This window comes from Eurytemora carolleeae, unplaced genomic scaffold (genome assembly GCF_000591075.1).
Source record: "Eurytemora carolleeae unplaced genomic scaffold, Eaff_2.0 scaffold529, whole genome shotgun sequence".
In the NCBI taxonomy this organism is placed as follows: Eukaryota; Metazoa; Arthropoda; class Copepoda; order Calanoida; family Temoridae; genus Eurytemora; species Eurytemora carolleeae.
This window is the reverse complement of record NW_019396573.1, coordinates 70,235-95,418: the sequence shown is the minus strand read 5'-3', so window position 1 is coordinate 95,418 and position 25,184 is coordinate 70,235. Positions and strand designations below refer to the sequence as shown.

At 30.7% G+C, this 25,184-nt stretch overlaps 3 protein-coding genes and 1 long non-coding RNA gene across 5 annotated transcripts; 3 read left to right on the top strand and 1 right to left on the bottom strand.

Moving 5' to 3' along the window:
* The first annotated feature begins 1,025 nt into the window (after window positions 1-1,025).
* On the top strand, window positions 1,026-5,885 carry LOC111705725 (uncharacterized). Its single transcript, XM_023478372.1, has 4 exons — window positions 1,026-1,222; window positions 2,982-3,055; window positions 4,168-4,284; window positions 5,835-5,885. Exons 1-4 carry the CDS (start codon window positions 1,138-1,140, stop codon window positions 5,883-5,885), a joined length of 327 nt encoding a protein of 108 aa, XP_023334140.1. The 5' UTR covers window positions 1,026-1,137.
* Window positions 5,886-6,824: 939 nt separating this feature from the next.
* LOC111705733 (uncharacterized) lies at window positions 6,825-8,441 on the top strand. Its single transcript, XR_002766068.1, has 3 exons — window positions 6,825-6,878; window positions 7,486-7,537; window positions 8,329-8,441. It is a non-coding gene; the product is annotated as an uncharacterized LOC111705733 (long non-coding RNA).
* Window positions 8,442-9,336: 895 nt separating this feature from the next.
* Window positions 9,337-14,191, top strand: LOC111705732 (uncharacterized). Of its 2 annotated transcripts, none has more exons than XM_023478379.1 (8): window positions 9,337-9,585; window positions 10,430-10,453; window positions 10,651-10,712; window positions 11,101-11,176; window positions 12,734-12,850; window positions 13,213-13,309; window positions 13,687-13,739; window positions 13,796-14,191. In XM_023478379.1, the coding sequence occupies exons 1-8, from the start codon at window positions 9,461-9,463 to the stop codon at window positions 13,839-13,841; spliced, it is 600 nt and encodes a 199-aa protein (XP_023334147.1). In that variant the 5' UTR covers window positions 9,337-9,460; the 3' UTR covers window positions 13,842-14,191. The 2 variants fall into 2 exon arrangements, with proteins under 2 accessions (XP_023334147.1, XP_023334148.1); XM_023478380.1 differs by having other exon boundaries at window positions 9,341-9,585; window positions 13,783-14,191.
* Window positions 14,192-16,086: 1,895 nt separating this feature from the next.
* LOC111705729 (uncharacterized) lies at window positions 16,087-25,161 on the bottom strand. Its single transcript, XM_023478376.1, has 11 exons — window positions 24,797-25,161; window positions 23,662-23,748; window positions 23,059-23,163; window positions 22,158-22,229; window positions 21,811-21,915; window positions 20,051-20,122; window positions 18,800-18,973; window positions 18,520-18,576; window positions 17,709-17,751; window positions 16,826-16,895; window positions 16,087-16,506 (listed from the first exon to the last, which is right to left on the bottom strand). Exons 3-11 carry the CDS (start codon window positions 23,151-23,153, stop codon window positions 16,433-16,435), a joined length of 762 nt encoding a protein of 253 aa, XP_023334144.1. The 5' UTR covers window positions 23,154-23,163; window positions 23,662-23,748; window positions 24,797-25,161; the 3' UTR covers window positions 16,087-16,432.
* Between the last annotated feature and the right edge of the window lie 23 nt (window positions 25,162-25,184).

Below are 25,184 nucleotides of genomic sequence, written 5' to 3'. Positions count from 1 at the left end.
TTATGTAGATTTTGATTTAATAGATTCAAAAAAAGTTGAGAATATGAAGAAACTAAATAAAATAATAGTTCATCAAAAAATATTCATACCCACAAAACTGCCTAACCCCATTCGTGAAACCCGAGTTTCAAAACTGGATTTTATAACGATAACCTGTCTTAAGTTTTGGACTCTGAGGTTGGAATTTTAAACTATTACATGATACATCAAACGTATTAATTTTTCGTTCGCATTGCGTTTTCGACTCTTAGAATTAGAAGAAAAAAAACATAAGGGAAGGTTAAAAAGAGATTAAACTTTTTTTTTGCATAGGAAACATTGTTCAGACCTTTGTGTATGGATTTATGTACAGGAAAATAGTCTTAATGTTTCAATAGACCAAAATAGTTAAAATATCTCGAAATAGAAATATTTTTACTTCATGTTTTTTTACTGTGCTAGGCATAAAATTAAAAATTAATGTTTCAATAGACCAAAATAGTTAAAATACCTGGAAATTGAGATATTTTTACTTCATGTTTTTTTACTGTGCTAGGCATAAAATTAAAAACTTTTTTTACCCAATTTAAATTTAAAATTTAAATATCAAAATTTTGTTTACTAAATGTTAAATCGTAGGTTTCAACTTTTACCCTTTGAATTTCTACTAAATTTTATCAAAAATTGACAATACTTAGATTTATTTTCTTCAAAAAAAACTATTTGTTCGTGTGACAGGAAGCTACCTGTGGAGAAAAGGAGAGAGCTTAATAGTTTCATCAAGGAACAGTTTGTTAAAAGAAAAAGAAATATTCGTGATTGACTAAATTTGATCATTTTTGAATAAAAAGTAACTGAATACTTGCCTCAAACTCTAGATTTATAACCTTTACAATTCGATGGTAAAAACTCTATCAACTCTATATCAAATAGTTGCGTGATGAGATCAGTTACGTCTACGTCTCTATATCTTATTTTGTTTACAATTTAAAACTGGTTTCAAACAACAATATGCAGTATGCAACTGCAATACACAGTTCGGAAAAAATATGACCAGAAAGTATGCAAATCTAACAAGTGTGCTCAGCTAGATGTGGTAAATCTAGCTAGTTGACATAGCGGTAATTGACAAAACTGATTCTTTTGAGAAAAAAAATAATGTTTGATGAACTTGGAATTGGTCAGATTCTGTGCATGTCAAGCTGGATAACGACAGTAGCTGCTGCCGTGTCAATTTTAACAGGGGCAAAAAACAAATAAAAAACTTCCTTCATTAAAACTAAAAACTTTTTATTATTCTTCATTTTTTTATATTTTTTTACTGTATTTTTAAAACTTTTGTTTTGTTTTAAAATCTGCAAAAAAAAAGATGTATTAAAAATTCGTGATCACGCTAAAAAAGAACAATTAATTCGAAAAATAATCTCAAATAACATTAGATGAAATATCTAAATTAGGCTTATGTATCTTTGCCGTTATAAAATTTGTTGTATCTTTATAATTTTCTCATTGTAAACTAAGAAATCAAAACCAAACCATAGTCTTGAACTTTACACAAATGCCTACAGCACTGCATTGCATTCAAAATAACTTCACCAATAATAAAACTAAAAACAAAACAACAAATAGTCATCTACACCCCGAACTGGCAATTTCTTTAGTGACTGTAAGCGTAATTTCAAGTGACCCTCCATCAACAAGGTTTTAGTATATAGAGTTATGATGTACGCTAATCCTTTACTAATTGTACAGGCCATGTACTTCACTTCTAAGGACAATCTGTATATTACAGTGCTCTGGGCCCTGGGGTTATTTCTGAACATATTTAAATTGAGAATTTGTTTTCCTTGTAACTATTAAAATCTACTACTCCTTTATCGTGTGCAGGATTACATTTTCACAGGAAGACGTACTTACACCCTTTTACAGAGCAATATTTCATCGTTAATAAGCGGTTCTAAGAAAACTGAGTAAAATTAATGATACATAACCTAACCATACACCTGAGATGAGATTTTAAAAGCTCAGTTGTTACAAGGAGATGTAAATTTCGAATTTGCAAACTTTATGTAGATACATATATAGTATGTTTATTTTATATATTTAATAAAATTTGACACCGCAAATAATTCTCGAGATTTTAACTGTACAAATATAAAAAATTTTACAAAATTTACGATCAGCCTTTAAGAGGGAAAAAGCCAAGATGGTTGGTTTTTACTACACTCACGGCCATCCAAAACCTGGGTCTTGACTTAAGCTTTACTTGGGTCTAAGCAGACGCATTGCCGGGTTTTACTTGGGTTTAAGCTTTTAAAATATCATCTCTGAACTCCGAAAGCGTACTGCATATTTGATGTTTGTACTGTATGAATAGGCAATAATCCCTTAATATCCTTTACATAGAGAATAGAATATATAGAGAGGAATTAAAATTCTATATATTCTATTCTCTATGATCCTTTATTAGTATACACTCATACAAATACACACGGAGAGGTAGCTAAGATCCAGCCCCCTTGCCCTCCATGCAAAGATGGCAATGTCCGATTTACAACGGTATCCTGAAAAGCTTTGTCTGATAATGATTTAGTTTTCCATAGTCCGAATTTAATGAATTTGAGCTGCGTCTCAAATCTGCCAAAAACTTGTTTCCATTGCTTAAATTTTGAAAAATTTAATACAATTTTATGTAGAAACAACCATATTTGAGACGCGGCTCAAATTCTTTAAAGTCGGACTCATGTTATTCTTTTTTAAACTGTTTATTTTCATTTGTGATTGTCATAAAAACGGAGTTATCTTCAACATTTTAATCAGATTAGGGTTTTAATAGTACCGTTGTGAATCGGGCATTGACCTTTCTGCATGAAGAGTCACTTGAAATAATACACTTACAGTCCCTTTAAATATATAATATTCAGTTATTTTCTTTTTAAAGCAGATAAAAAATTGAAAAAACTATTAAGATTAATTTTTTTGAATTATTTGTTTTCCACTAGGACACTTTTTATCCACATCATCTGGTAAACTAGATCCATATTTTAACCAGAAACTTTACCAAGTATCTAGCAAGGTAAGGTACCTTCAACATGTTATTTACAGTTTAATGCCTAAAGTATTTATTTATTATCAGATTGTCTTTCTATGTATTGTAATCTCATACAGAAGAAAGATGTTGTTATATTCATCGTACTGTGGTAGGAATATTTGCAACTATAAAATATTATTTATTATACAAAAACGGCAGTATATACAACCTCAAGAACCTTTGCACTGTATCTAATTGTACTGCTGGAGTACCTACACTCTGAAGTACTATTTAGTGTACTTCGGGGGTATCTACAGAGACAGAGTACTATTTTGTATGCTGTTTTTTATTATAATACAGTAGTACCTACGGTCTGAGTACTATTTAGAGTACTGTATTGTATTTTACTGCAGAAGTATCTACAATATTATGTACTATTTAGTGTACTTTATTGTATTGCAGTAATAGAGTATCCTCAGTCTGAAGTAATATTTAGTGTACTGTATTGTATTATACTACAGGAGTACTTACAGTCTGAAGTACTATTTAGTGTACTGTATTGTATTGTACTACAGGAGTACTTACAGTCTGAAGTACTATTTAGTGTACTGTATTGTATTGTACTGAAGGGGTATCTACAGTCTGAAGTACTATTTAGTATACTGTGTTGTATTGTACAACATGAGTATCTACAGTCTGAAGTACTATTTAGTGTACTGTATTGTATTGTACTGCAGGAGTATCTACAGTCTGAATTACTATTTAGTATACTGTGTGGTATTGTACAACATAAGTATCTACAGTCTGAAGTACTATGTAGTGTACTGTATTGTATTGTACTGCAGGAGTATCTACAGTCTGAAGTACTACTTAGTGTACTGTGTTGAATTGTACAACAGGAATATCAACAATAATAAGCATTATTAAGTGTACTGTATTGTATTGTACTGCAGGAGTATCTACAGTCTGAAGTACTATTTAGTATACTATATTGTATTGTACTACAAAAGTATCTACAGTAATAAGCATTATTAATTGTACTGTATTGTATTGTAATGCAGGAGTATCTACAGTCTGAAGTACTATTTAGTATACTATATTGTATTGCACTACAATAATAAGTACTATTAAGTGTACTGTATTGTATTGTAATGCAGGAGTATCTACAGTCTGAAGTACTATGTATCCCTATCCTACTCCTGGTAAATATTCTTCCCCTGGTTCTACTCCACCAGGTTCTCTATGCTGTGTACATTCTCTGCTCTAAATCTCAGGTAAACCTTGAGAAAACTTAGAGTCAGATTCTTCCTGTCAGAGGACGCTCATGGACGTCACAGTAAGTCAAAAAGTCGGCATTATACGCGTTTTTCTAACATGCAGGACATACAGAGTCAACCCTAAATTATAAAATCGGGCTCAAGTGTAAAGCTTTATGAAGGCTCTGTGTAAAAACTCTTTCTTTTTTATTCTTTTGTTACTATACTTGCAGGGTTACCCACAAAGGATGAGACTTCAGAGACGACTTCTCGGAATTTACACTGCATGTTTCCTTACATTCATGATTACCCGCAACTTTAGAATTGTTTCTTTTTTTCACAAACTCATTTAATAAGACTATAAATAAGACAAAATACCTAATTTAACCTTTAAGAGTTCAAGAGACTAATTTTGCATCAAATATTTGCAGAGCTATGGTGAGAAAATAAGTCTAATTTTTCATTGAATATTTGCAGAGATATAGTGATAAATAAGTCTAGTTTCGCATCTAACATATTGAATATTTGCAGAGATATTGGGAATAGTAAGCTCTGATTTTGCATTAAATATTTGCAGAGATATAGTGGTAATGTCAATTCTTGAAATGTCAATTCTTGAAATGTCAATTCTTGAAATATCAATTCTGGAAATGTCAATTCTTGAAATATCAATTCTTGAAATATCGATTCTTGAAATATCAATTCTTGAAATGTTAATTCTTGAAATGTCCATTCTTGAAATTTACTGAACCTAATTCTATGAATACAATTCTTAAATTAATAATATTAAACCTAAAATATATCTCAACATTTTCGCAGAGTTTGGTGAGCTGTTTTTGTGCTTACAAAATGAAATCAACTTATTAATTGTGTTTGTCAGCATAATTTCAAGTGACCCTTCTTTGTTAAAATGTGGAAGATATTGTAGTTTGCATAGATTTAAAACTAATAATTCCTGAATTTTTTTGCAGTAGAAATACGCAAGTCCCCTTGGTTATAGAGAAACCTCAATTAAAATTAATCAGTTTGCAAAACATTTATATCTAATTCATACTTAGACAAAGCTTTCACGGGTACTGTTGGGATTCGGGCATTGTCCTTTTTGCATAAATGGGCACATGAAATTATGCTGAGAACTACAATAATGTGAAAATATTATATTTTTAAATTACTAAATTATAAATAAAATTTGGTAACAGTGCAATATACCGGTGACATCTATTGAAGAACCTTGTAATCATCAGCAGAGGTAACACAAGTTTCAATAACCATCAAACAATCGGAAATCTTAAAAAAATTGCGGAACATTTAGTTAACAAACAAAGAGAATCGTTAAATTAATTTGCCAAACCATTAATTGTATAAAAATTCATATACCCAGACCTACAAACAATGGGATAGTGTAGGAAATTAAAAAGAAATCTGTTCTAAGATGATAATTTATAAACATTTTATTTGCATTGTGCAAGTAGTTAAACTACTTTATAGTGAGAGCATTATCCATCATAACTCAAAGGAATTGATTTTTTTTTCACTAATAATACATATAACATATTGAATATTTGTAGAGATATGGTGGAAATAGTGAGTCTAATTTTACAGAGCATTATCCATCATAACTCAAAGGAATTGATTTTTTTTTCACTAATAATGTCAAAATACATTTATAATTGGTGAATTCCGCATTATTTAGTCAAAGAACAAACTCAAGTTTTCTAATTTCTATATCTTTGCAAACCTTTGATATTTCATTCATAGATTATAGATTATTTTATTCATAGTTGGAAACATCTAAGGTCTNTAGAGATATGGTGGAAATAATGAGTCTAATTTTGCGTCCAACATATTCCAATCAAGCTCTAGGCTTCCAAGATGCACTCAGGGAACCTTTATTTTTATTCCTTGAAATTTTTGCTTTAACTCTTTGTCTACAAAATGGAATGTTTATTTCCTTTTTTAAACTCAAAGTTAATAAATGGTGCAAATTTTGAAGAAACTCAGTGTCCTAATTGAACCAAATTAGGTTTAGAAAACGTTTTGTTTCATTGAATAATATTGCTGAACTACAATGTGTTCCATTTAATAAAAAGTAAAGAATAAAATTGGTCAATTCTAAAAATGTCAATTCTAAAAATGTCAATTCTAAAAATGTCAATTCTTGAAGTGTCAATTCTTGAAATGTCAATTCTTGAAATGTCAATTCTTGAAATGTCAATTCTTGAAATGTCAATTCTGGAAATGTCAATTCTTGAAATATCAATTCTTAAAATATCGATTCTTGAAATATCAATTCTTGAAGTGTCAATTCTTGAAATGTCAATTCTTGAAATGTCAATTCTTGAAATGTCAATTCTTGAAATATCAATTCTGGAAATGTCAATTCTTGAAATATCAATTCTTGAAATATTATCTTATATAAACTTGTATTCTTTAAGATCAAATATTCAACCATTAGGTTACAAAGATACAGGGGTCAGAGTTTAAGTCGAGCGACTATTTAGTTTCAACATTTTAGATTTTAAAAATTGTAAAATTTATTTTATTTTTAAAAACATTTATTTCTTCAGACCATCATCTTCTCGACCGACAACATCCAGAGGTTTACTTAGTCCGTAAGTGAAACATTTTTTTTCTTCAACAGCAAAATCATTTGTCCTACGATTGTCCTAATCTGTATTTTTCTCACACATCATATGTCCTACTCTTCATTTGTCCTTCTCTTTATTTGCACATCATTTGTAAACCCTAAATTTAATTTGCCCTTCACTTAATTTGTCCTACACATAATTTGTCCTACACTTAATTTGTCCTACACTTAATTTGTCCTACACTTATTTTGTCCAAGACTTCATATGTCCTAAACTTCGTATGTTCTAAATTTCATTTGTCCTTTACTTCATATGTCCTCATACGTAATAATCTGTATTATCATTTTTCCTTCAAAGAGAGTAAAACATCGTTTATTCTACACTTTATTGTGAGTAAAATATAGAATTTTATGTTTAAAATGTTATTAAAATTTTAGGATTACAATATATGAAGAGTATGATATATGCGTATAATTTTTTATGCGAATCTTCTTTTTTAAAATCAACCTTTAAAACAACAGTAACATGATGTTATCCTTTCTCTGTCTAGGGCAAAATAGTAGGTCAAACAATAGTAGGTCAAACAAAAGTAGGTCAAATGATGTCATTCCATTAAAAAATGTGTTTTTAGAGATATTCAGAATCCAAAACGGATACCTATCCCAACCTTGCAGTATGTTAAGGTACAAAACTTAACAGATTTTAGATTTATGATTTAAATAAAGAATATTAAAGTTGACATTGTTTTGATCTCCTACGATTGATAAAAAGGAACAGAATTCGTGCCACAAAATCTGATTTTCTAATCCCAATATCTTTGCAACCCAAAGTCTTTGATATTTTAAACTAAAAAATCAGATGGATTAAATTTTAAAGTTTTAAATATCAAAGGTTTACACCATCAGATTACAAGGTTAGACAATTTGAGTTTGTGGCAAGAGCTTGCAGTTCCTTTTGGAACCAATAAACAGAAATGTTTGAAAATATTTCATTGTACAACAAGAAAAAAAGATATATGGAAGATTATAAAATACATACGACGGTAAACTTAAGATAAGTTAATTTATTATAGAGTTGCTACAGTTAAACCCTAAATGGGTCATACATCTAAAGAACTTATAAAATGTCGTCGTGACAATTTTTCAATGGATTTTATACTATTTTACGTAAATCTCAGTATTTGCGAAAATAAATAAATAGCCATGAATATGCGTGAACAGTTTTAAAGAGTTCCATATAGTCATTTAATTAAAAAACTAAATACCTGCAACATTTCATATTCAGAAAGTGAAGAATACGACATTTGATAAATTCTCTCGATGTATGGCTTATTTAGGCTTTAACTGTAGCACGACTGTGTTACCTTACAATTTTTACTCCAATTTTATGATAAACATACCGTGCAAGATTTAGAAAAAGTAATTTTTGCAAAATTCTACATTATTTTTACCACTTTAACTTTACAATGTTCTAGGAAAACTTTAAAGAGTCTGATGTACAGTCAATGCAGATAGTTGATGAACAAAATGGTAGCACGCTACACTGTTCTCTTGGACACAAAAATAGAGGTATATATATATAGAAAATCGTCTTGGTTTAATTGATTAAAATGACGACCACTGAACACAAGAACGGAGGTACACACTGCTGGCTTATGTTCCAAACTCTGTAGGGTCTGTACACCGAGCACTGCATGTACAGTCAAAATACCGGGAATCTGAAATAGGAAGACGACTTTTAGAATAAAGTTTACAGTGCAAGGAGTATAATAAACAGAAATTGTGCAGTGTAAACAGACCCATTTAACTAAACTAGTGAAATTGTTTAGTAAAACTATATTTGCTTTTCACAAACATCAAACATATAAGGACACAGACAGTATAAATTCTGTACTGTCGTCTCTGAAGTCTACTACTTTGTGGGTAACCCTATTGTAAACCCACCAAGGATGTAGAACCATAGCCTAGTTCATTCAACCCAAGTTTGAGAACTGGACAAACAAATAATATTGATTGTATTTAACCCGTTACTACTGGAGCTGGTATCAACGGCCAGAGGAAATTTCNGTTTGTCTGTTTGTTTGGGTGTCTGTTTGTTTTTATCCAATAAACGGTTTACGGCTATACCGATTGGGCCAAAATTTTTTGTGGAATCTCACATGACCCCAGGGAACCTAACAAAATTCGATTTGTATTAAAGTTCAAAGAAGCACGATTTTTTTTCTCACAAAATCTGCGAATTTTTGTTTGTTTTTGTTTTACAATGTATACAAAGAGAAAATTTCACAATTGAAATAGAAGATGGGTGCGAAGTGCACAGAAAACCTAGTTCTTATTAAAGGATATAACGATTAACGATTCTGTTTTAAGGTAGTAGGGTCAGTTGACAGTACATCGTGAACGTATAATTTAAAATATAAGTAATCTCTTTTATTTGGTTAAACAAATTTTTCTCTTGAATATTTTCAGCCATCTCTTCCTCTTAACCATTACAAGTATTGTATTATTTGGTATATTTTGTCTTATTTTTAGAAATTTTAAATTCTATATTTTAATATAAATAAAGCCCTGTCATGACATTGTAGAACTCTAAAAGTGGATGAGGAAATGATGGATTCTATAAATGGTTTGAATGAAATGAACATGGATGACCTGGCTATGGATGAATATCTACGGAGTTTGGATGAAAAACGTGATGATGAATACAGTTTTATCTTCAACGCGCATCTCAGGTTAATGTTTTTACAGTCCCGAACAGAATGTACAGGGTTACCCACAAAGAATGAGACTGCAAAGACGAATGAAAATTCTTGAAATATGACAATTCCAAGTTTAAATTCAAATAAAGTATTTTAATGGCTTATTAGCAAAGAAAGAAACAAGATTACAGTTGCAGGGAATCATGAATTTAAAGGGCCAGATTAAATTCAATACAGTCGTCTTGGAGTCTCGTCCTTTGTGGAGAACCTTGGTTAATTACATGAATTCATTGGAATACATACAGAGCGTCCCATATCATATTGGATTATCTCCAATCTTTATTAACGTCAAAACACGCATTTAATACTAAAAAACCTGGTATTTTTTGCAAGAAAATGTTTATATTAGCCTTAAATACTTTTTTTAAAATAATTCATTAATTAAATAATTTCCTAATTAGTTCCTTAAATCTCAATTTAAACTTATTTAAACTCATCTAATATGATGTGAGACACCCTGTATAAAACTTTGAAATAAGAAGACGACATTGTTATACCTAGCTTGAAAAACAATAAGTGAAATGGGGTTGTGTACACTGCAAAATTGATTTTTGTAAAGCTCATTGAACTATTTATAATTATCACTTGAATCAACAGGCAACTTCCTATTAGGGTTTCCAATCTTAATTTCGTTGCGCGCCATTGCGCGGAATGGCGCGCAACTGTGTGGAATTGCGCGCGACTGTTATCAAATTGCGCACAATTGTTAGGAGTTTACAGGGCTCGCAATTGCGCACAAGTAAAATCCACCTCCTATTCTCCAGTTTATTTTTCTGTAAGACTGTAATGTATAGATTTTTAATAACGTCTGTTTTAGAAGCGCAGAGGAAGAGTTTAACAGGTAAAATAGTGAACTTAGATATATTTCATTATTTTTTATTCTTCTAGGAAACATTATTTACAAGTCATGAGTCGTAAAACTCTTCTTTTTTTAAAAATGTAATTGTTAGTTTTTCAAATAACACAATTTTAGTGACAAGACCGGCCTTTGAATTCTAATTTTATAATTTATAATCTTTGAATTATGAAATGTTGAAGAATTGAACGTGCTCCTTCTGCTTCAAGAACAGGGTTTAATCAGTACCCTGAACCTGCTTCAGGTAATCCAGGGGGGTAGTTTAGTGAACAGGGTTTAATCAGTATCCCTGAACCTGCTTCAGGTAATCCAGGGGGGTAGTTTAGTGAACAGGGTTTAATCAGTACCCTGAACCTGCTTCAGGGTTTAGTTTAAAATTAAAACGAACAGTTATTTGTTGCTTAGTACAGTGCTAACCGTTACATTAATTAACCTGGTCTAACTTCCCTATATCTTGGCAACCTGCTGGTATAAACCTCTCATAGGCTTTTTGATCGAACAGAATTCATAATTTCAAATATCAAAGGTCTACGACATCGGGATGCAAAGATATAGGGTGTAGAAAATTTGAGTCTGTGGCAAAAACTCATTTCCTTTGGAGAGAATTTAAAATCTAAGTAGCTTTTTTTTAGATCTTTCTTCGATGTCTGATTTCGAGGCATATTTCAAACCTAACAGAAAAGAATCAATCATCCCAGATCAGAATAAGTACGAAAAATAAATAAAAGGGAATACAAAATGGAGTAGAAAACGAAATGAATGGGCAAGCAAAGAAAAAAGCTAAAAAAGTCAATTTTAGGGCGACGAACAATACAAATAAGATAAAAAAATGGCCTAAAAATTATCAACTTAGCTTGAAAAATTTGTTTTTCTTAAGTGTCAGGAAAAGCTCAATTTGGTGTAAAAAAGTGCCTAAAGGAAGTTTTAAGGATAAAAACTTCAAGAAAATAAGCCCCTGAAATGTGCACTTAAACTAGTGTTTAGTTCAATTTTAGCATTTAATTATTTTTCTGTTTATTTTTATGCTTAGCTCTTTATTTATAGGTTAACCCAGAACCTTGGAGAAATCAAAAGAATCTATAAAATGTCGTTTTTTAAACCTACTAATAGTGGAATGCTGCAGATATTTGTTTTCTCAGTTAAATAATTATATGGTGCTCTTTAATACTGTTCACGCATATTTCACGACTTTTTTATTTATTTTTACAATTACTGAGATGGTATAATAGTAATAAACAAGCCCATACCTAGGAAAGGGGGGGGGGCACAAAAGTAAAAGTTATAAATAACATAGATAAATAAACAAGGGGTGCGCCGCGGGGGGAATGTTTTTTGGCCTGAAAAAAACTCAATAAGGGTAAAAATTAATGAATGTACACTAAAAAACTAGATTTTTAACTTATCACACATTATATAGTTTATTAAGATAGATATATTGCCTATTTTCCTTCCCTTAATTCCTATTGATTATTAAGAAGGTATTTGCATCTTATTAAAAACTGGTGGTATAAGATGTACAGATTTTACTTAAACTATAAAAAAAATGTGCTACTGAACATTTTCGAATCACGAATAGTCAATGCTAATTTTTAATACAGGGAAAGTAAATGCTATCAATTCCTGAAAAGATAGGAAAAGATCAATCATGAAAATCTTCAGTTTTCTCAATACTAAAATTCGAAAAAAAACTCACGTGCAAGCTTGAGGATAAGTACAAACATCTTCTCCTAAACCTGTATATAATTTAAATTTGTCAGTGTAGGTTACTTTTTGCTGTTCATTAGAATCATTAATCTAATAAAACAAGGGAAAAGGAGAAGCCTCTCAATCTACAAAAAATAATATAAACCCTATAATTTCACGAGACAGGATAGAAATAAAAATTTCCAAATATTTTGTTTCAGAAAGCAACCGACTTTTGTTTAATTTAAAGAAAAGAAAATCCTGTACACATAATATTGGTAACAAAAATTAGATCTTTTTCCAATTTTCTCCCCTTTTTTCCTTCTTTCTTTCATTTTTGGTTTCATTTTATCGTTTTCTTCCTTTTTGTCTCAGAAAGTGTGGCCCCTGTGCCCCTTTGCCCCCTTCCCTAGCTACGGGCCTGGTATAAAACCCATTGGAAAAGTGTCAAGACGACATTTTACAAATTCTTTTGATAACTCCAAAGTTCTTTTTGAAACTGTATATTATTAAAAATAGAAAAGTTTATTAAGTAAACCTAATAACATTATTAGCCACAGAAACAGAAGATCATTGCTTCAGGCTAGAGCAGCACAGAATGGCCCAAATTGCTGGAAGATTTTTGTACATGCATCCAGTCTTTTTTGGTGTATCATCTATACCTCTCTACGTACTAGCTGTCATATACCTCACTTACAGGTTGTATAATAATACATACAATTGTACAATTTTTAACTTTCAAGAAAGGCCGGGTAGCAATCCGTTAACGAACGGCAATTTTTGAAAACGAAAGTAATACTGCGGTAATATTGAAACCGCTAACGACGATTTGAACCGTTAATGTTAAAAGAAAAAGAATGGATTCTTTTTTTTAAATGGCAATTATTCCGTTAATAATTATGTAAAAAATACATAAAAAGAAATAAACGTTAAAAAATTTATTTTTAATGTGTAAGTAAGTTTTGAAAAAAAACTTGGACGTGACCGGCCATTTGTTTAAGCGCAATGTAGATTAAATTACAAAAATTCCAAATTGTCCTGTTAAAAAAATTATATTTTAGTTCTCCTGATTATCCTGGTTCGATTAGCAGCAGTAATAGTAGCAGCACTTACAGCAGTAGCAGTCTTAGTAGCACTGTTCCATTGATGCTGATTCAGGTAAATATAAGAAGCTAGACAAAAGTAGTATCATTTGCAGGAGTAGCAGTCTTAGTAGCACTGTTCCATTGGTGCTGGTTCAGGTAAGTATTAGTAGCTAGACATCAGTAGCAGTAGCACTTACAGCAGTAGCAGTCTGAGTAGCACTGTTTCATTGATGTTGGTTCAGGTAAATATAAGAAGCTAGACAAAAGTAGTATCATTTGCAGGAGTAGCAGTCTTTGTAGCACTGTTCCATTGATGCTGGTTCTGGTAAGTATATATAGTAGCTAGACAGCATAACTTACAGGAGTAGCAATCTTAGTATATCAGTGTACAATGTACATTTTTTATTCTTTTTATTTTTAATGCCTTAATTTTAATAGTTTTATGTACAGGTGTGGAGCATCTGGGATCCAATAATGTACAGTGTACTCAGTATTCTGACCAGGTACATCAAGAAACTGTACATAAAGTATATATGCGTACTGTAGATTTATGTTTCAGGGTTCAGTTTACAAACTGTATTTGTGAAAACCAAGTTACAGTCTGAAGTTTACAAAACCTAAAGAAATATTATAGAAAATCGTTCAAACGCCACCTTCCCCACACCTAGAAATTAATTAAGTTTTGCTTTGCCAACAAATAAAATTTTGTATAGCCTGTGTCTTTGCAAGCTCGTGGTTTGACCTTTTTATGACTTAGATAATTTAAATTAACAGAATTCAAATAGTTTGGAATAACTAAGGTTTACGACATTGGGTTGCAAAGATATTGAGATTAGAATATCACAGTTTGTGGCAAAAACTCTGTTCCTTTAACAAGATATATGGGATTCTAGAGGAAATACATTTTTTTCATGTTATGTTATTAGATAAAATAAAAAAATATGTGACCTTTTTATAATTTTGTCTTTTTTATATGTGATTTTTTGTTAGAGCCAGTTCAACAAACATTTGTTTATTTTTTTCATTTTTATAGGTATCCCCTTTTTTTGAAGAAAAATAATGTTTTTTGTAATTTACAGAAACCTTTTTTTAGAATTCTATAAAGAAATTGAATCTTTGCCAAAATTCAAATTTCAATTACCAATATTTTTGAAACCGGATGGTGTAAACCTTTGATATTTTAAACTTTAATTATTTAATCTGAAATGGCAAAGGTCTACGCTAAGATATCATGGATTTGAAAATCAGAGTTTATTACAAAGACTCAATTCCTTTATAATTTAAATTATTTAGTTTTACATGAAGCACATTTTACAATTCTGCTAACAGTAATTGAAAAAAAACTTATACTAGTTTATTCAACATTTAGACGACATTTATTTTACATCATACCATAGTTCAAACTTATTCTTAATATCTTTGTAACCCAATGTCGTAAATCTTTGATATTGCAAACTATGAGTTCAGTTATATCAAAGGTTTACACCATCAGGTTGCAAAATTATAGGAATTAGAAAAGAAATTGAGTTAGATTTTCTAACCCCTATATCCTTACAACCTAATGTAGATCCTAGATATTTCAAACTATAAATTCTGTTAGATCAATTAAGCTAAGTTTGAAATATCACAGGTTTACACCCTAAGGATTCAAAGTTATAGGAATTGGAAAATTATATTTTATGACAAAAACTCAATTCCTTTGAGTTTGTGACAAAAACTCATTTTTTTATTTTTCATTTTAGAAAAGTTAATTAAGGTGAAAATTAATATTGGGTTAGAATTTGTTTTCGTGAAAACTGGGACGAACTTTGATAAATATTAAGAAGTAGTTGAACTGCCTAGACCAATTAGAACCACTTTTCTTGTGTTCAATGCAGTTCATGCTCAAGAGAAGAGATTTAACTTGGTCTCAGGATTCAGAAGTTAAACTACATCTTGCTTATTCATTAAAGGAATTAAGTCTTTACCACAAACTCTGATTGTCTAATTCCTATATCTTAACAACCCAATGTCGTAGACCTTAGATATTTCAAACTATGAATACTGGTAGATCAAATAATGTAAGATTGAAATATCAGAGGTTTACACCATCAAGTTGCAATGATATAGAGATTAGACAAGTTGAGTTTGTGGCAAAGACTCAATTCCTTTGGTAAAATATAAATTCTCTTATGTCTCAGCAACTAAAATGCAAAACTCATGGACTGAGAACTTCATTTTTGTCTATAATTTGTACTATAAGAAAAAATGTCCCTTTTTTACTTTTTTTTATATATGGAACATTTACTTCTCATAGTAAACTGCAAAATATTATATTTTTTATATTTGGAACATCTACTTCTCATAGTAAACTGCAAAATATTATATTTTTATATTAGGAACATCTACTTCTCATAGTAAACTGCAAAATATTATATTTTTATATTCGGAACATTTACTTCTCATAAACTGCAAAATATTATATTTTTTATATTAGGAACATTTACTTCTCATAAACTGCAAAATATTATATTTTTATATTTGGAACATTTACTTCTCATAAACTGCAAAATATTATATTTTTTATATTTGGAACATCTACTTCTCATAGTAAACTGCAAAATATTATATTTTTTATATTTGGAACTTTTACTTCTCATAAACTTCAAAATATTATATTTTTATATTTGGAACATCTACTTCTCATAGTAAACTGCAAAATATTATATTTTTATATTAGGAACATCTACTTCTCATAGTACACTGCAAAATATTATATTTTTATATTAGGAACATCTACTTCTCATAGTAAACTGCAAAATATTATATTTTTATATTAGGAACATCTACTTCTCATAGTAAACTGCAAAATATTATATTTTTTTTATTTGGAACATCTACTTCTCATAGTACACTGCAAAATATTATATTTTTATATTAGGAACATCTACTTCTCATAGTAAACCAAAATGTGCCCGCTCTCTCACGCAAGGATATATCAGTTATTCGTAAATAACTCCGGGTTAGTGAAGTTAGAGAAATCGCGTTGTACTTTCTAAATCTTACATGACTAAGGCTACGAAAAAGTAAAGTAAAACTGAAGTCCATGGCATTGTGAAAGTTTAAGGTTGACCCGGGACTAAACTTAATGAATTTGAACTGCCTGCCGCCGACGGTTAAAATTTAAAATTGATGAATAGTTTGCTAATTGGTTATCTTAGTAATTCATCATTGGTAGTTTAATGTGCTTCACATCTGGATACTTTTCCTTGCTTGTATTCACCATCTTTCCTGAAAACAATCAATCAATTGAGAAGGGAAAAAAATAACTTGACTCAACTCATTCATTTCCCTTTACAAATACAATTCGTACATGGTTTTAACTTTACAAAAAAAAAGAGTAGTTGAGAAGACTGTTTTTTTAGTTTAAAGGGAGTGTTCGCTCCCTTTGTTAATTCAAAACATTACCCTTACAAACTTAATAATCCGATAAAAAATGTGGAAGATTAAAAGAAAAGATTGAATTTCATATTTTCTTTGAAAAAGTACATTTTGACCAAAATGGACAAAAACAACAACGGTTCTTCACCAGAACCAAATATTTATGTACCTGGATACAATGGTTCTTCAACAGAACCAAATTTGGGCCTTTTCTCCAAAAATATTCCATTGAGTGGAGTCTAAACAAGTTTTACTAATAATTTAATCAATTCAATTAAGGGAGAGGGATTTTTTAAAACAGGTTTAATACATAAGATTTTTTACAGTAAGAACCATAAAACTGTGTAATCAGAAGACGACATTTAAAACAAAACGAATAGTTTTAACTTTTACTGGAAGCTTAAAATCATGTTTCAAAATGAAATGATCTTTGCACACTGCACACATGCTGAGTATCAAGTTGTTTGGACTAATTATGATAAAGTCTTTAGTTTGAAAGTCGTCTTCCTATGTCACAATATTCTGATTCCCAAGTAGAAACAATGTTCAAAAGTAAAGCTTAACTTTGCCTTTTTTGTATTCTCTAGTAAAGAAACTGAGTTTTTGTCCCAATTCGATGTATCTTTGCAACCTGATGGTGTAAACCTTTGATTTTTTTTATACTTTTTGATCTAACAGAACTAATACTTTGAAATGGCAAAGGTTGACGAAATCGGGTTGAAAAGATATGGAGATTTTGCAGCAAGAACTCAGTTCTATGAATGTAGAAAAAATACAATGAAAATATTAATTCCGCAACGTAAAGTATTCTTATTGAATGTTGAAAATAATAAAATATTGACCAATTTTCTTCATATTTTTGCTATAAACAACTGAAATACTGAGGAAAACTTGTAATACTTCTAGAAAAATCAAATTTCAAACAATTGATATTTATTTATTTTAAAAAAAAATCTCATTTCAAGATAGACGGAAATTATGTATTACGATTGCAAAAACGGGTTTGTTATTAAAAATAAAACATTATCTAAAGAGATATTCTGTTCACAGACCTGCAGAGTTGAAATATTCAGCTTACTGGTAGAAAACATTTCCCTAAACAAAATCATTGTGTATCTATATATAAATTTGGCTTGTCTCTGTTTGTTTGTCTGTTTGTTTGTATCCAAAAAACGTCAAAACGGCTGAACCGATCGGGCCCAAATTTTTTGTGGGACATCTAGGGACCCCAGGGAAGGTTTATGAATGATCAAAATTTCAAATATTTGTCTCCATCAAAATTCGATCTTCATTAAATTTTTGAAAATTTTGAAATCCACGAAATTTTTTGTGAAATATCCATGACAATACACGAGTTTCTAGCTCAAGCATTGATCTCGATATCCATGAAAATATAAGAGTTTCAAGCTCAAGCATTGATCTCGATATCCATGATAATACACAAGTTTCTAGCTCCAGCATTTATCTCGATATCCATGACACTACACAAGTTTCTAGCTCAAGCATTAATCTCGATATCTATGACAATACACAAGTTTCTAGCTCCAGCATTGATCTTGATATCCATGACAATACACGAGTTTCTAGCTCAAGCACTGATCTCGATATCCATGACAATACACGAGTTTCTAGCTCAATCATTGATCTCGATATCCATGACAATACACAAGTTTCTAGCTCAAGCATTGATCTCGATATCCATGACAATACACAAGGTTCTAGCTCCAGCATTGATCTTGATAACCATGACAATACACGAGTTTCTAGCTCAAGCACTGATCTCGATATCCATGACAATACACGAGTTTCTAGCTCTAAGCATATTTTTTCCAAACTAAATTTTCTGAGAAAAAATGAATTTACCTGAAAACAGTAACAAGACTCGCTGCAATCTCTCCGAAGCAAACTTTCATCAACTTTCTAAACAAAATTTTATCTTATTTCGTGTTTGCTTTTGATTTAGTGAATACAATATTAGCATTACAGTTCACAAAGATCCAGACTGCAGTGTGAAAAAAATTTATTTTTTAGAACGGGTCGACTTTGAAGTGTCTGCAACGTGTTTGGCCTTGATTTTACATCACAAACTAACTTTTTTTGGCAGCCACAGATTTAGCCATCCTAGACTTAGTTGGTTTCTAACCTGATCATGATCCTTTGGATCTGCATGAGCTTCTTGGAGGGAGTCAAAATCCAGATCTGGAGGAAGGAGACGAACCCAAATATAAGTCCGAAGAGAACCCCAAGAAAGATGATAAGGCAGGATGTAATGTTGTTCTGATATAATTGATGCTTAGTGTCTCGGTACAGCCTAGAACTAAACAGAGTTTTAATTCAATATTTCCTTGGAGCTAAGTAAAACATGAATCATCATCTCACAATATATTTGCAGATTAGTAGCATTTTGATTGTATTCTCCTACAGGGTCACCCACAAAAAAGGAGACTTCGGAGACGACGATCACGGATTTTATGTTGTAATTTTTTTTTAAACTAATGGTTCAAATCAGCTTTCAATTTATTTCACTCATTCAGTACACCTATAGGGTGTCCCAAAAAACATGGGAATTGAGAGACGACTTGAAGATCGTCTTTGATTTCCCATAATTGATAAATGACATGAAGTGCGTCAAACAAAGATTGATTGTCTTATGTGCTTTCCAAAATGGGGTCTAACTTCTCATTGTATCTTTAAAATAGACAGAAATATTAAATATTTGAACAGTTTTGTTGATTTCTAATTAACTGGAATCTGGACAAATTTCCTGATATCTCCATCAATTTTGAAGGTAGAAAATAGTAGACCACATTTCTGAAATCCCGAGACTAGTATTTTTTGGTGTTAATGTTTTAACTGTAATTCTACAAACTCAAAGTTACGCAAGAAGCCTGCACGGAACAAAGAAGATAAATAAGTCGTCATTTAACTCTCATGTTTATTGGGACACCCTGTACTAAGGCTACAAGACATAAGACCCAAATTAAGCCCTCGGATCGACAGAATACGAAAGTTTCAAGTCGTTAGGCTTAACTTATATTTCATCAAAAATATGCATTTAAAATTCCGACTAAATGCAACTGGAAAATGTAACTGCATAGTTGGCCTTTAATCTACGTAGTTCAGAGTCAAATATAAATTTCTTTTTTTTTCAAACTAAATATTTATATTTCCGATTCTTTTTAAATGTTTACATAATTGGTTTTATATAAATTTCAAAGACTTCAACTTTTTCATTAAAATATGCAATTTAGAGAATCGACAGTTCTGTAATTTAGCCGAATGTCTCAACAAGAATTATAAGGTTTTTTTTAAATCTTATATGTGGTTTTAAGGTTTTTAAATTTAAAACTCTATGAAGTACTCAAGTACAACAAAACAATTATTGAGCATTTACCTTTCGTTCCATGGAGGTCTAACAGTACACTTACATAGATTATACCAGCAGCTACAGCTGGAGTACATAAACCTTAAGATTATAATGTACAGTCATAGAGAATAGAATATGTATTAGAGTGGAATTTACTAGAAAAAGTGTAAAACGGCCATTTTGTTGTACTGTTTCCATACTGCAGGTGTACTTCACATATTTATGCTATATAACCTTTTGGGCCCTGGAACAGCATTTTATAGAAAATCTAAAATTAATATTAAAGGAAAACCAAATTATGAAATAGGCTGGTTTCATAATTGACTAATGATCATTTCACATAGACTCTATGTCTTTCACTTTACAAACGATGATTTTCCGTTATAACTATAAATCAAATGATGGTTTTTATTCACCTTATTCATTTTATAAAGTTTATTCAACAGCTTTAAAAAATTCGAAATTGAAATGGATAGTCTAGGGAACATACGGTATTAATGTACTCTACTGCATATAATTTGTGAACATTTACATGATTTGTACACTTTGAACTCCTTTTCAGCTGAAAGGGACTGAAAAAATTCATACCGAGAGATTGTCTAAATTCCCCTCTAATATATATTCTATTCTCTATGTGTACAGTACAATTACACAGATTATACCAGCAGGTACAGCAGGAGTACATAAACCTAAAAATATAATGCACAGTACAAGTACACAGATTCTACCCCTCTACCAGATATAGTTTAATCCCCTCTACCAGATATAGTTTAATCCCTTCTACCTGATATAACTTAATCTCTTTTATCAGATATAGTGTAATCCCTTCTAACTGTTATAACTTAATCCCTTCTACCATATATATTTAATTCCTTCTACCAGATATACTTTAATCTCTTCTACCTGATATAGTTTAAATCCCTTCTCCCTGATATAGTTTAATCCCTTCTGCCAGATATAGTTTAATCCCTTCTATCAGTTATAGTTTAATCCCTTCTACCTGATATAGTTTAATCCCTTCTACCAGATATATATAATCCCTTCTACCTGATATAGTTTAATCCCTTCTACCAGTTATAGTTTAATCCCTTCTCCCTGACATAGTTTAATCCCTTCTACCAGATATATATAATCCCTTCTACCTGATATAGTTTAATCCCTTCTACCAGTTATAGTTTAATCCCTTCTCCCTGACATAGTTTAATCCCTTCTACCAGATATATATAATCCCTTCTACTTGATATAGTTTAATCCCTTTTACCAGATATATATAATCCCTTCTACCAGTTATAGTTTAATCCCTTCTACCAGATATATATATATAATCCCTTCTACCTGATATAGTTTAATCCCTTCTACCAGATAAAGTTTAATCCCTTCTACCAGATATAGTTTAATCCCTTCTACCAGTTATAGTTTAATCCCTTCTACCTGATATAGTTTAATCCCTTCTACCAGATATATATAATCCCTTCTACCTGATATAGTTTAATCCATTCTACCAGTTATAGTTTAATCCATTCTCCCTGACATAGTTTAATCCCTTCTACCAGATATATATAATCCCTTCTACTTGATATAGTTTAATCCCTTTTACCAGATATATATAATCCCTTCTACCAGTTATAGTTTAATCCCTTCTCCCTGATATTGTTTAATCCCTTCTGCCAGATATAGTTTAATCCCTTCTACCTGATATAGTTTAATCCCTTCTACCTGATATAGTTTAATCCCTTCTACCGATATAGTTTAATCCCTTCTACCAGATATAGTTTAATCCCTTCTACCTGATATCTGATGGTTCTGTGGTAACCTTGTCCCATGGTAACCAGATATAAGAGTTTAATCCCTTCTTATCCCGAGTATTCTTCATACCATCGTAATATTCCCAGCTACAAAAGAAGAGAATGCAAGTTATCCAATTTTATTTTTAAGCAATGGATTTTTTGTTCTTTCAGAAATCTTAAAAAAAAACGAAAAAACAATTAAACCACTTATTTTGACTTGAACCCTTCTTATTCACACATTCCCTGAAAACAAATCTTGGCCTGAAACTGGTTCTGTTGAAGATTTGAAAATGATTCAGTTACACCTCAAAAATATTTTCGAGTATATAATTTTACGAAAATCTGACCTTATATTGAGTGGACTGATTCTAACTGGACGGAGTGGATTATACCGACCAGTCACTGCATGCTGGGTGTATCTAGAGTTTAAAGGGAGTGTTCGCTAAAAATAAAAGGGGGTATAGGCTTACGGCGAAAAATAAGCGCTTTTGATCGCTACTAATCTTACTTCTATCTGTTGCGTCTTTAAGGAGAAAATTGTTAAAAACGACTCATGCTGAAGAACGTAACGTCCACACAAATTCAGAAAGTTGCAACATTCAACTGGGTTCGTAAAATAATTAATTCAATTCCAAACAAATCACTTACGTATTACAAACAATAGCCATCGATTATTTTTCGACGCATTAGTATAAAGTTAATATTTTATAATATTTTTGATTTTGTTTTTTTTAAATAATAATTCGTTGGCACTGGATGTTCAAACATTCCTGGAAAATATGAAAATGTCGTCTTCATTATCAAAAATATTCGAAACAGGAATAAATGTTTTCAAAAGAAACTATCAGATCATAAAAAATAAAAATATTTTGGAACTTCAACTATATATGAATGCGTCGAAAAATTATCAATGATTATTGTTTGTAAAATCTGAATTATTTGTTTCAAATTAAATTGATTTTTTACGATCCGCGAGTTGAATGTTGCAACTTCTGAATTTGCATGGACGCTGCGTTCTTTGGTATGAGTCGTTTTTAATAATTTTCTCTATTTAGACGAAACAGACAGAAGTAAGATTAGTAGCGATCAAAAGCGCTTATTTTTCGCCGTGAGCCTATACCTCCTTTGATTTTTAGCGAAAAGTTGAATAGAATAGTTGAAAATATGATAAAATAAAATATAATAACATAACCCATCGTTTTTTTATGACAGACAAAACAATTGTCTTTGTTCTGTAAAAAAATATACCTTTCTAATGAATCAAAGGGTAGTATGGTAGGGGGAGGTTTAGGAGTAAATATTGGTGGATTCTGTTCTCGCAATCTCATATATTTCTCCCGCATAGAGGTTATACTAATCAAATAAAATCTTTTACTATTGTTGGACATGCTACGAATCAAAGATCTAATTGAATTGAATAAAATTCAATTTACAGTTGAGGTTTGCTGTAGTTGTCATTTCAAGTGACTCTCTCATATCTAATTCACAATGGTACCCTTTCAAAACGTTATCTAATCAAGAATCAATGAGATATCCATGTTTCATAAAAAAATAATCATTTTCTATTGTGGTTTCTGTGCTGAAGTGACTTGCGTTACGTTAGGTATTTCCGTTCCGGAAAGCATGGGAGGGAAATTATCATAATTTAACACTTTTCAAGCTAAAAAAACAAGGAGATAAAGGTGAAAAAATACTATTGTGAGTTGGGCATTCCCTACTTGTAAGTTGTAATGTGTATTTTGTTAAAATTAAAACGACCCTTTAAACAAAACATCCTTTAATCAGCATTTATTGCCAGCAAATATAGAATTTTAATTTTAATTTATTTGATGATAAAATAAACTGTTTTACTTGATATTTGAAGGTGTGGCAGAGCTAGGTTTAGATGATGAAATTATCAACAGAACCTTCTTCCATAGCTTTCTTCTTCTCACAGATCTAAACAGGAATAATCCAGATATTTCTTTAAATTTTGTATTTATCTATTGAAGGCTGGGTATATTGCTTATAGTGCAATAATATAACTGAAGGAATGGCCGACCTATACTTTTTCAGAAGTATTTCTGATTTAAAAAGATAATTGATATCCTCTATATATATATATATATATATACTTTGCTTGGGTGTATGTTTGTTTGTTTGTATCCAATAAACGTCAAAACGGCTGAACCGAGCGGGCCCAAATTTTTTTTGGGAGCCTCGTGTGATTCCAGGGAAGGTTTATAAATGATCAAATTTTCAAAAATTTTCCTCTAAGAAAGTTCGATTTTTGAAAGTTTTGAAAATCCACGAAATTTATTTTGTTTTTGTTTTACAATGTATACAGTGAGAACATGTTCACAATTGAAAAAGAAGATGGGCGCAGTCTAGTTTTTATATTCATTACAAAATACACACTGCAAAAGTTCAGTTTCTTTTTGCCAAATATTTTATTTAAATACTTTTTATTCAGAAGAGATAGTGTTAATTATTTTTCCTTGTATTAAAAAAAATTCGTTTACAAAACAATTACATGTATTTATGTATACACCAATACAATATGATCTTAGCTTAACTTATTCAGTTTTTAAGCCAGAACATTTTAAAACAAATGTTGATAAAATAAAAATAAATTTTGATAACTTTAATATGATAAAGTTTACGATGTAAATGAGAATATTAAATAGCATACTTCCTGCAGTATATCGTGCACTGTATATAACCCTGTAGACAGAACTTAATTATACAGAGATAATTATCCCAGAAAAAAGGTTAAACTGTCTTTTTACATTAGATATATTTGTAAGGAAGGTCAGTTTTTGGTTGCAGAAATACAGTGCAATTATACAGAAAACTTAAATTTTTTATCCCGTTGCAACCTGATGGTGTAAATATGTAAATAATATATTACATGTATATTAAACTTGATTTTAAGTAAACAAATAACAATACACAAATGTACTCTCCAGATTGTACAAATACCGAGATTCTTATGTACTGTACATACCTAAAGTAGACGCCTTCGGTTCGGTATTCCTTACAACCACTCTTTTGGTACAGACATACACACAGTTATTCCCGCTATTTACCCGAGCTTGGTATTAAAGCATAATTTTACCCGAGCTGTAAGTGGAATTTCAAAATTTTCGAAAAGCATTGTCACAAATAATTCTGTCAATTTGCATCACAGCCAGAAAAGAGCTGTAAAAAAAATATGTTTGACAGAATCTTGTAATCCTGCAGATTCTATGGGTTTGATGTCAGCTGGAGTATCTCAGAATACAGCAGTGCACTGAACGATTGGCTTGTGATTACACATTCATCATCAGAATGTATTAAGGAATGTTTAGTTCTCGAGTATTTCGTCGATAAATTACTGCTTTTTTTTTTGTTTT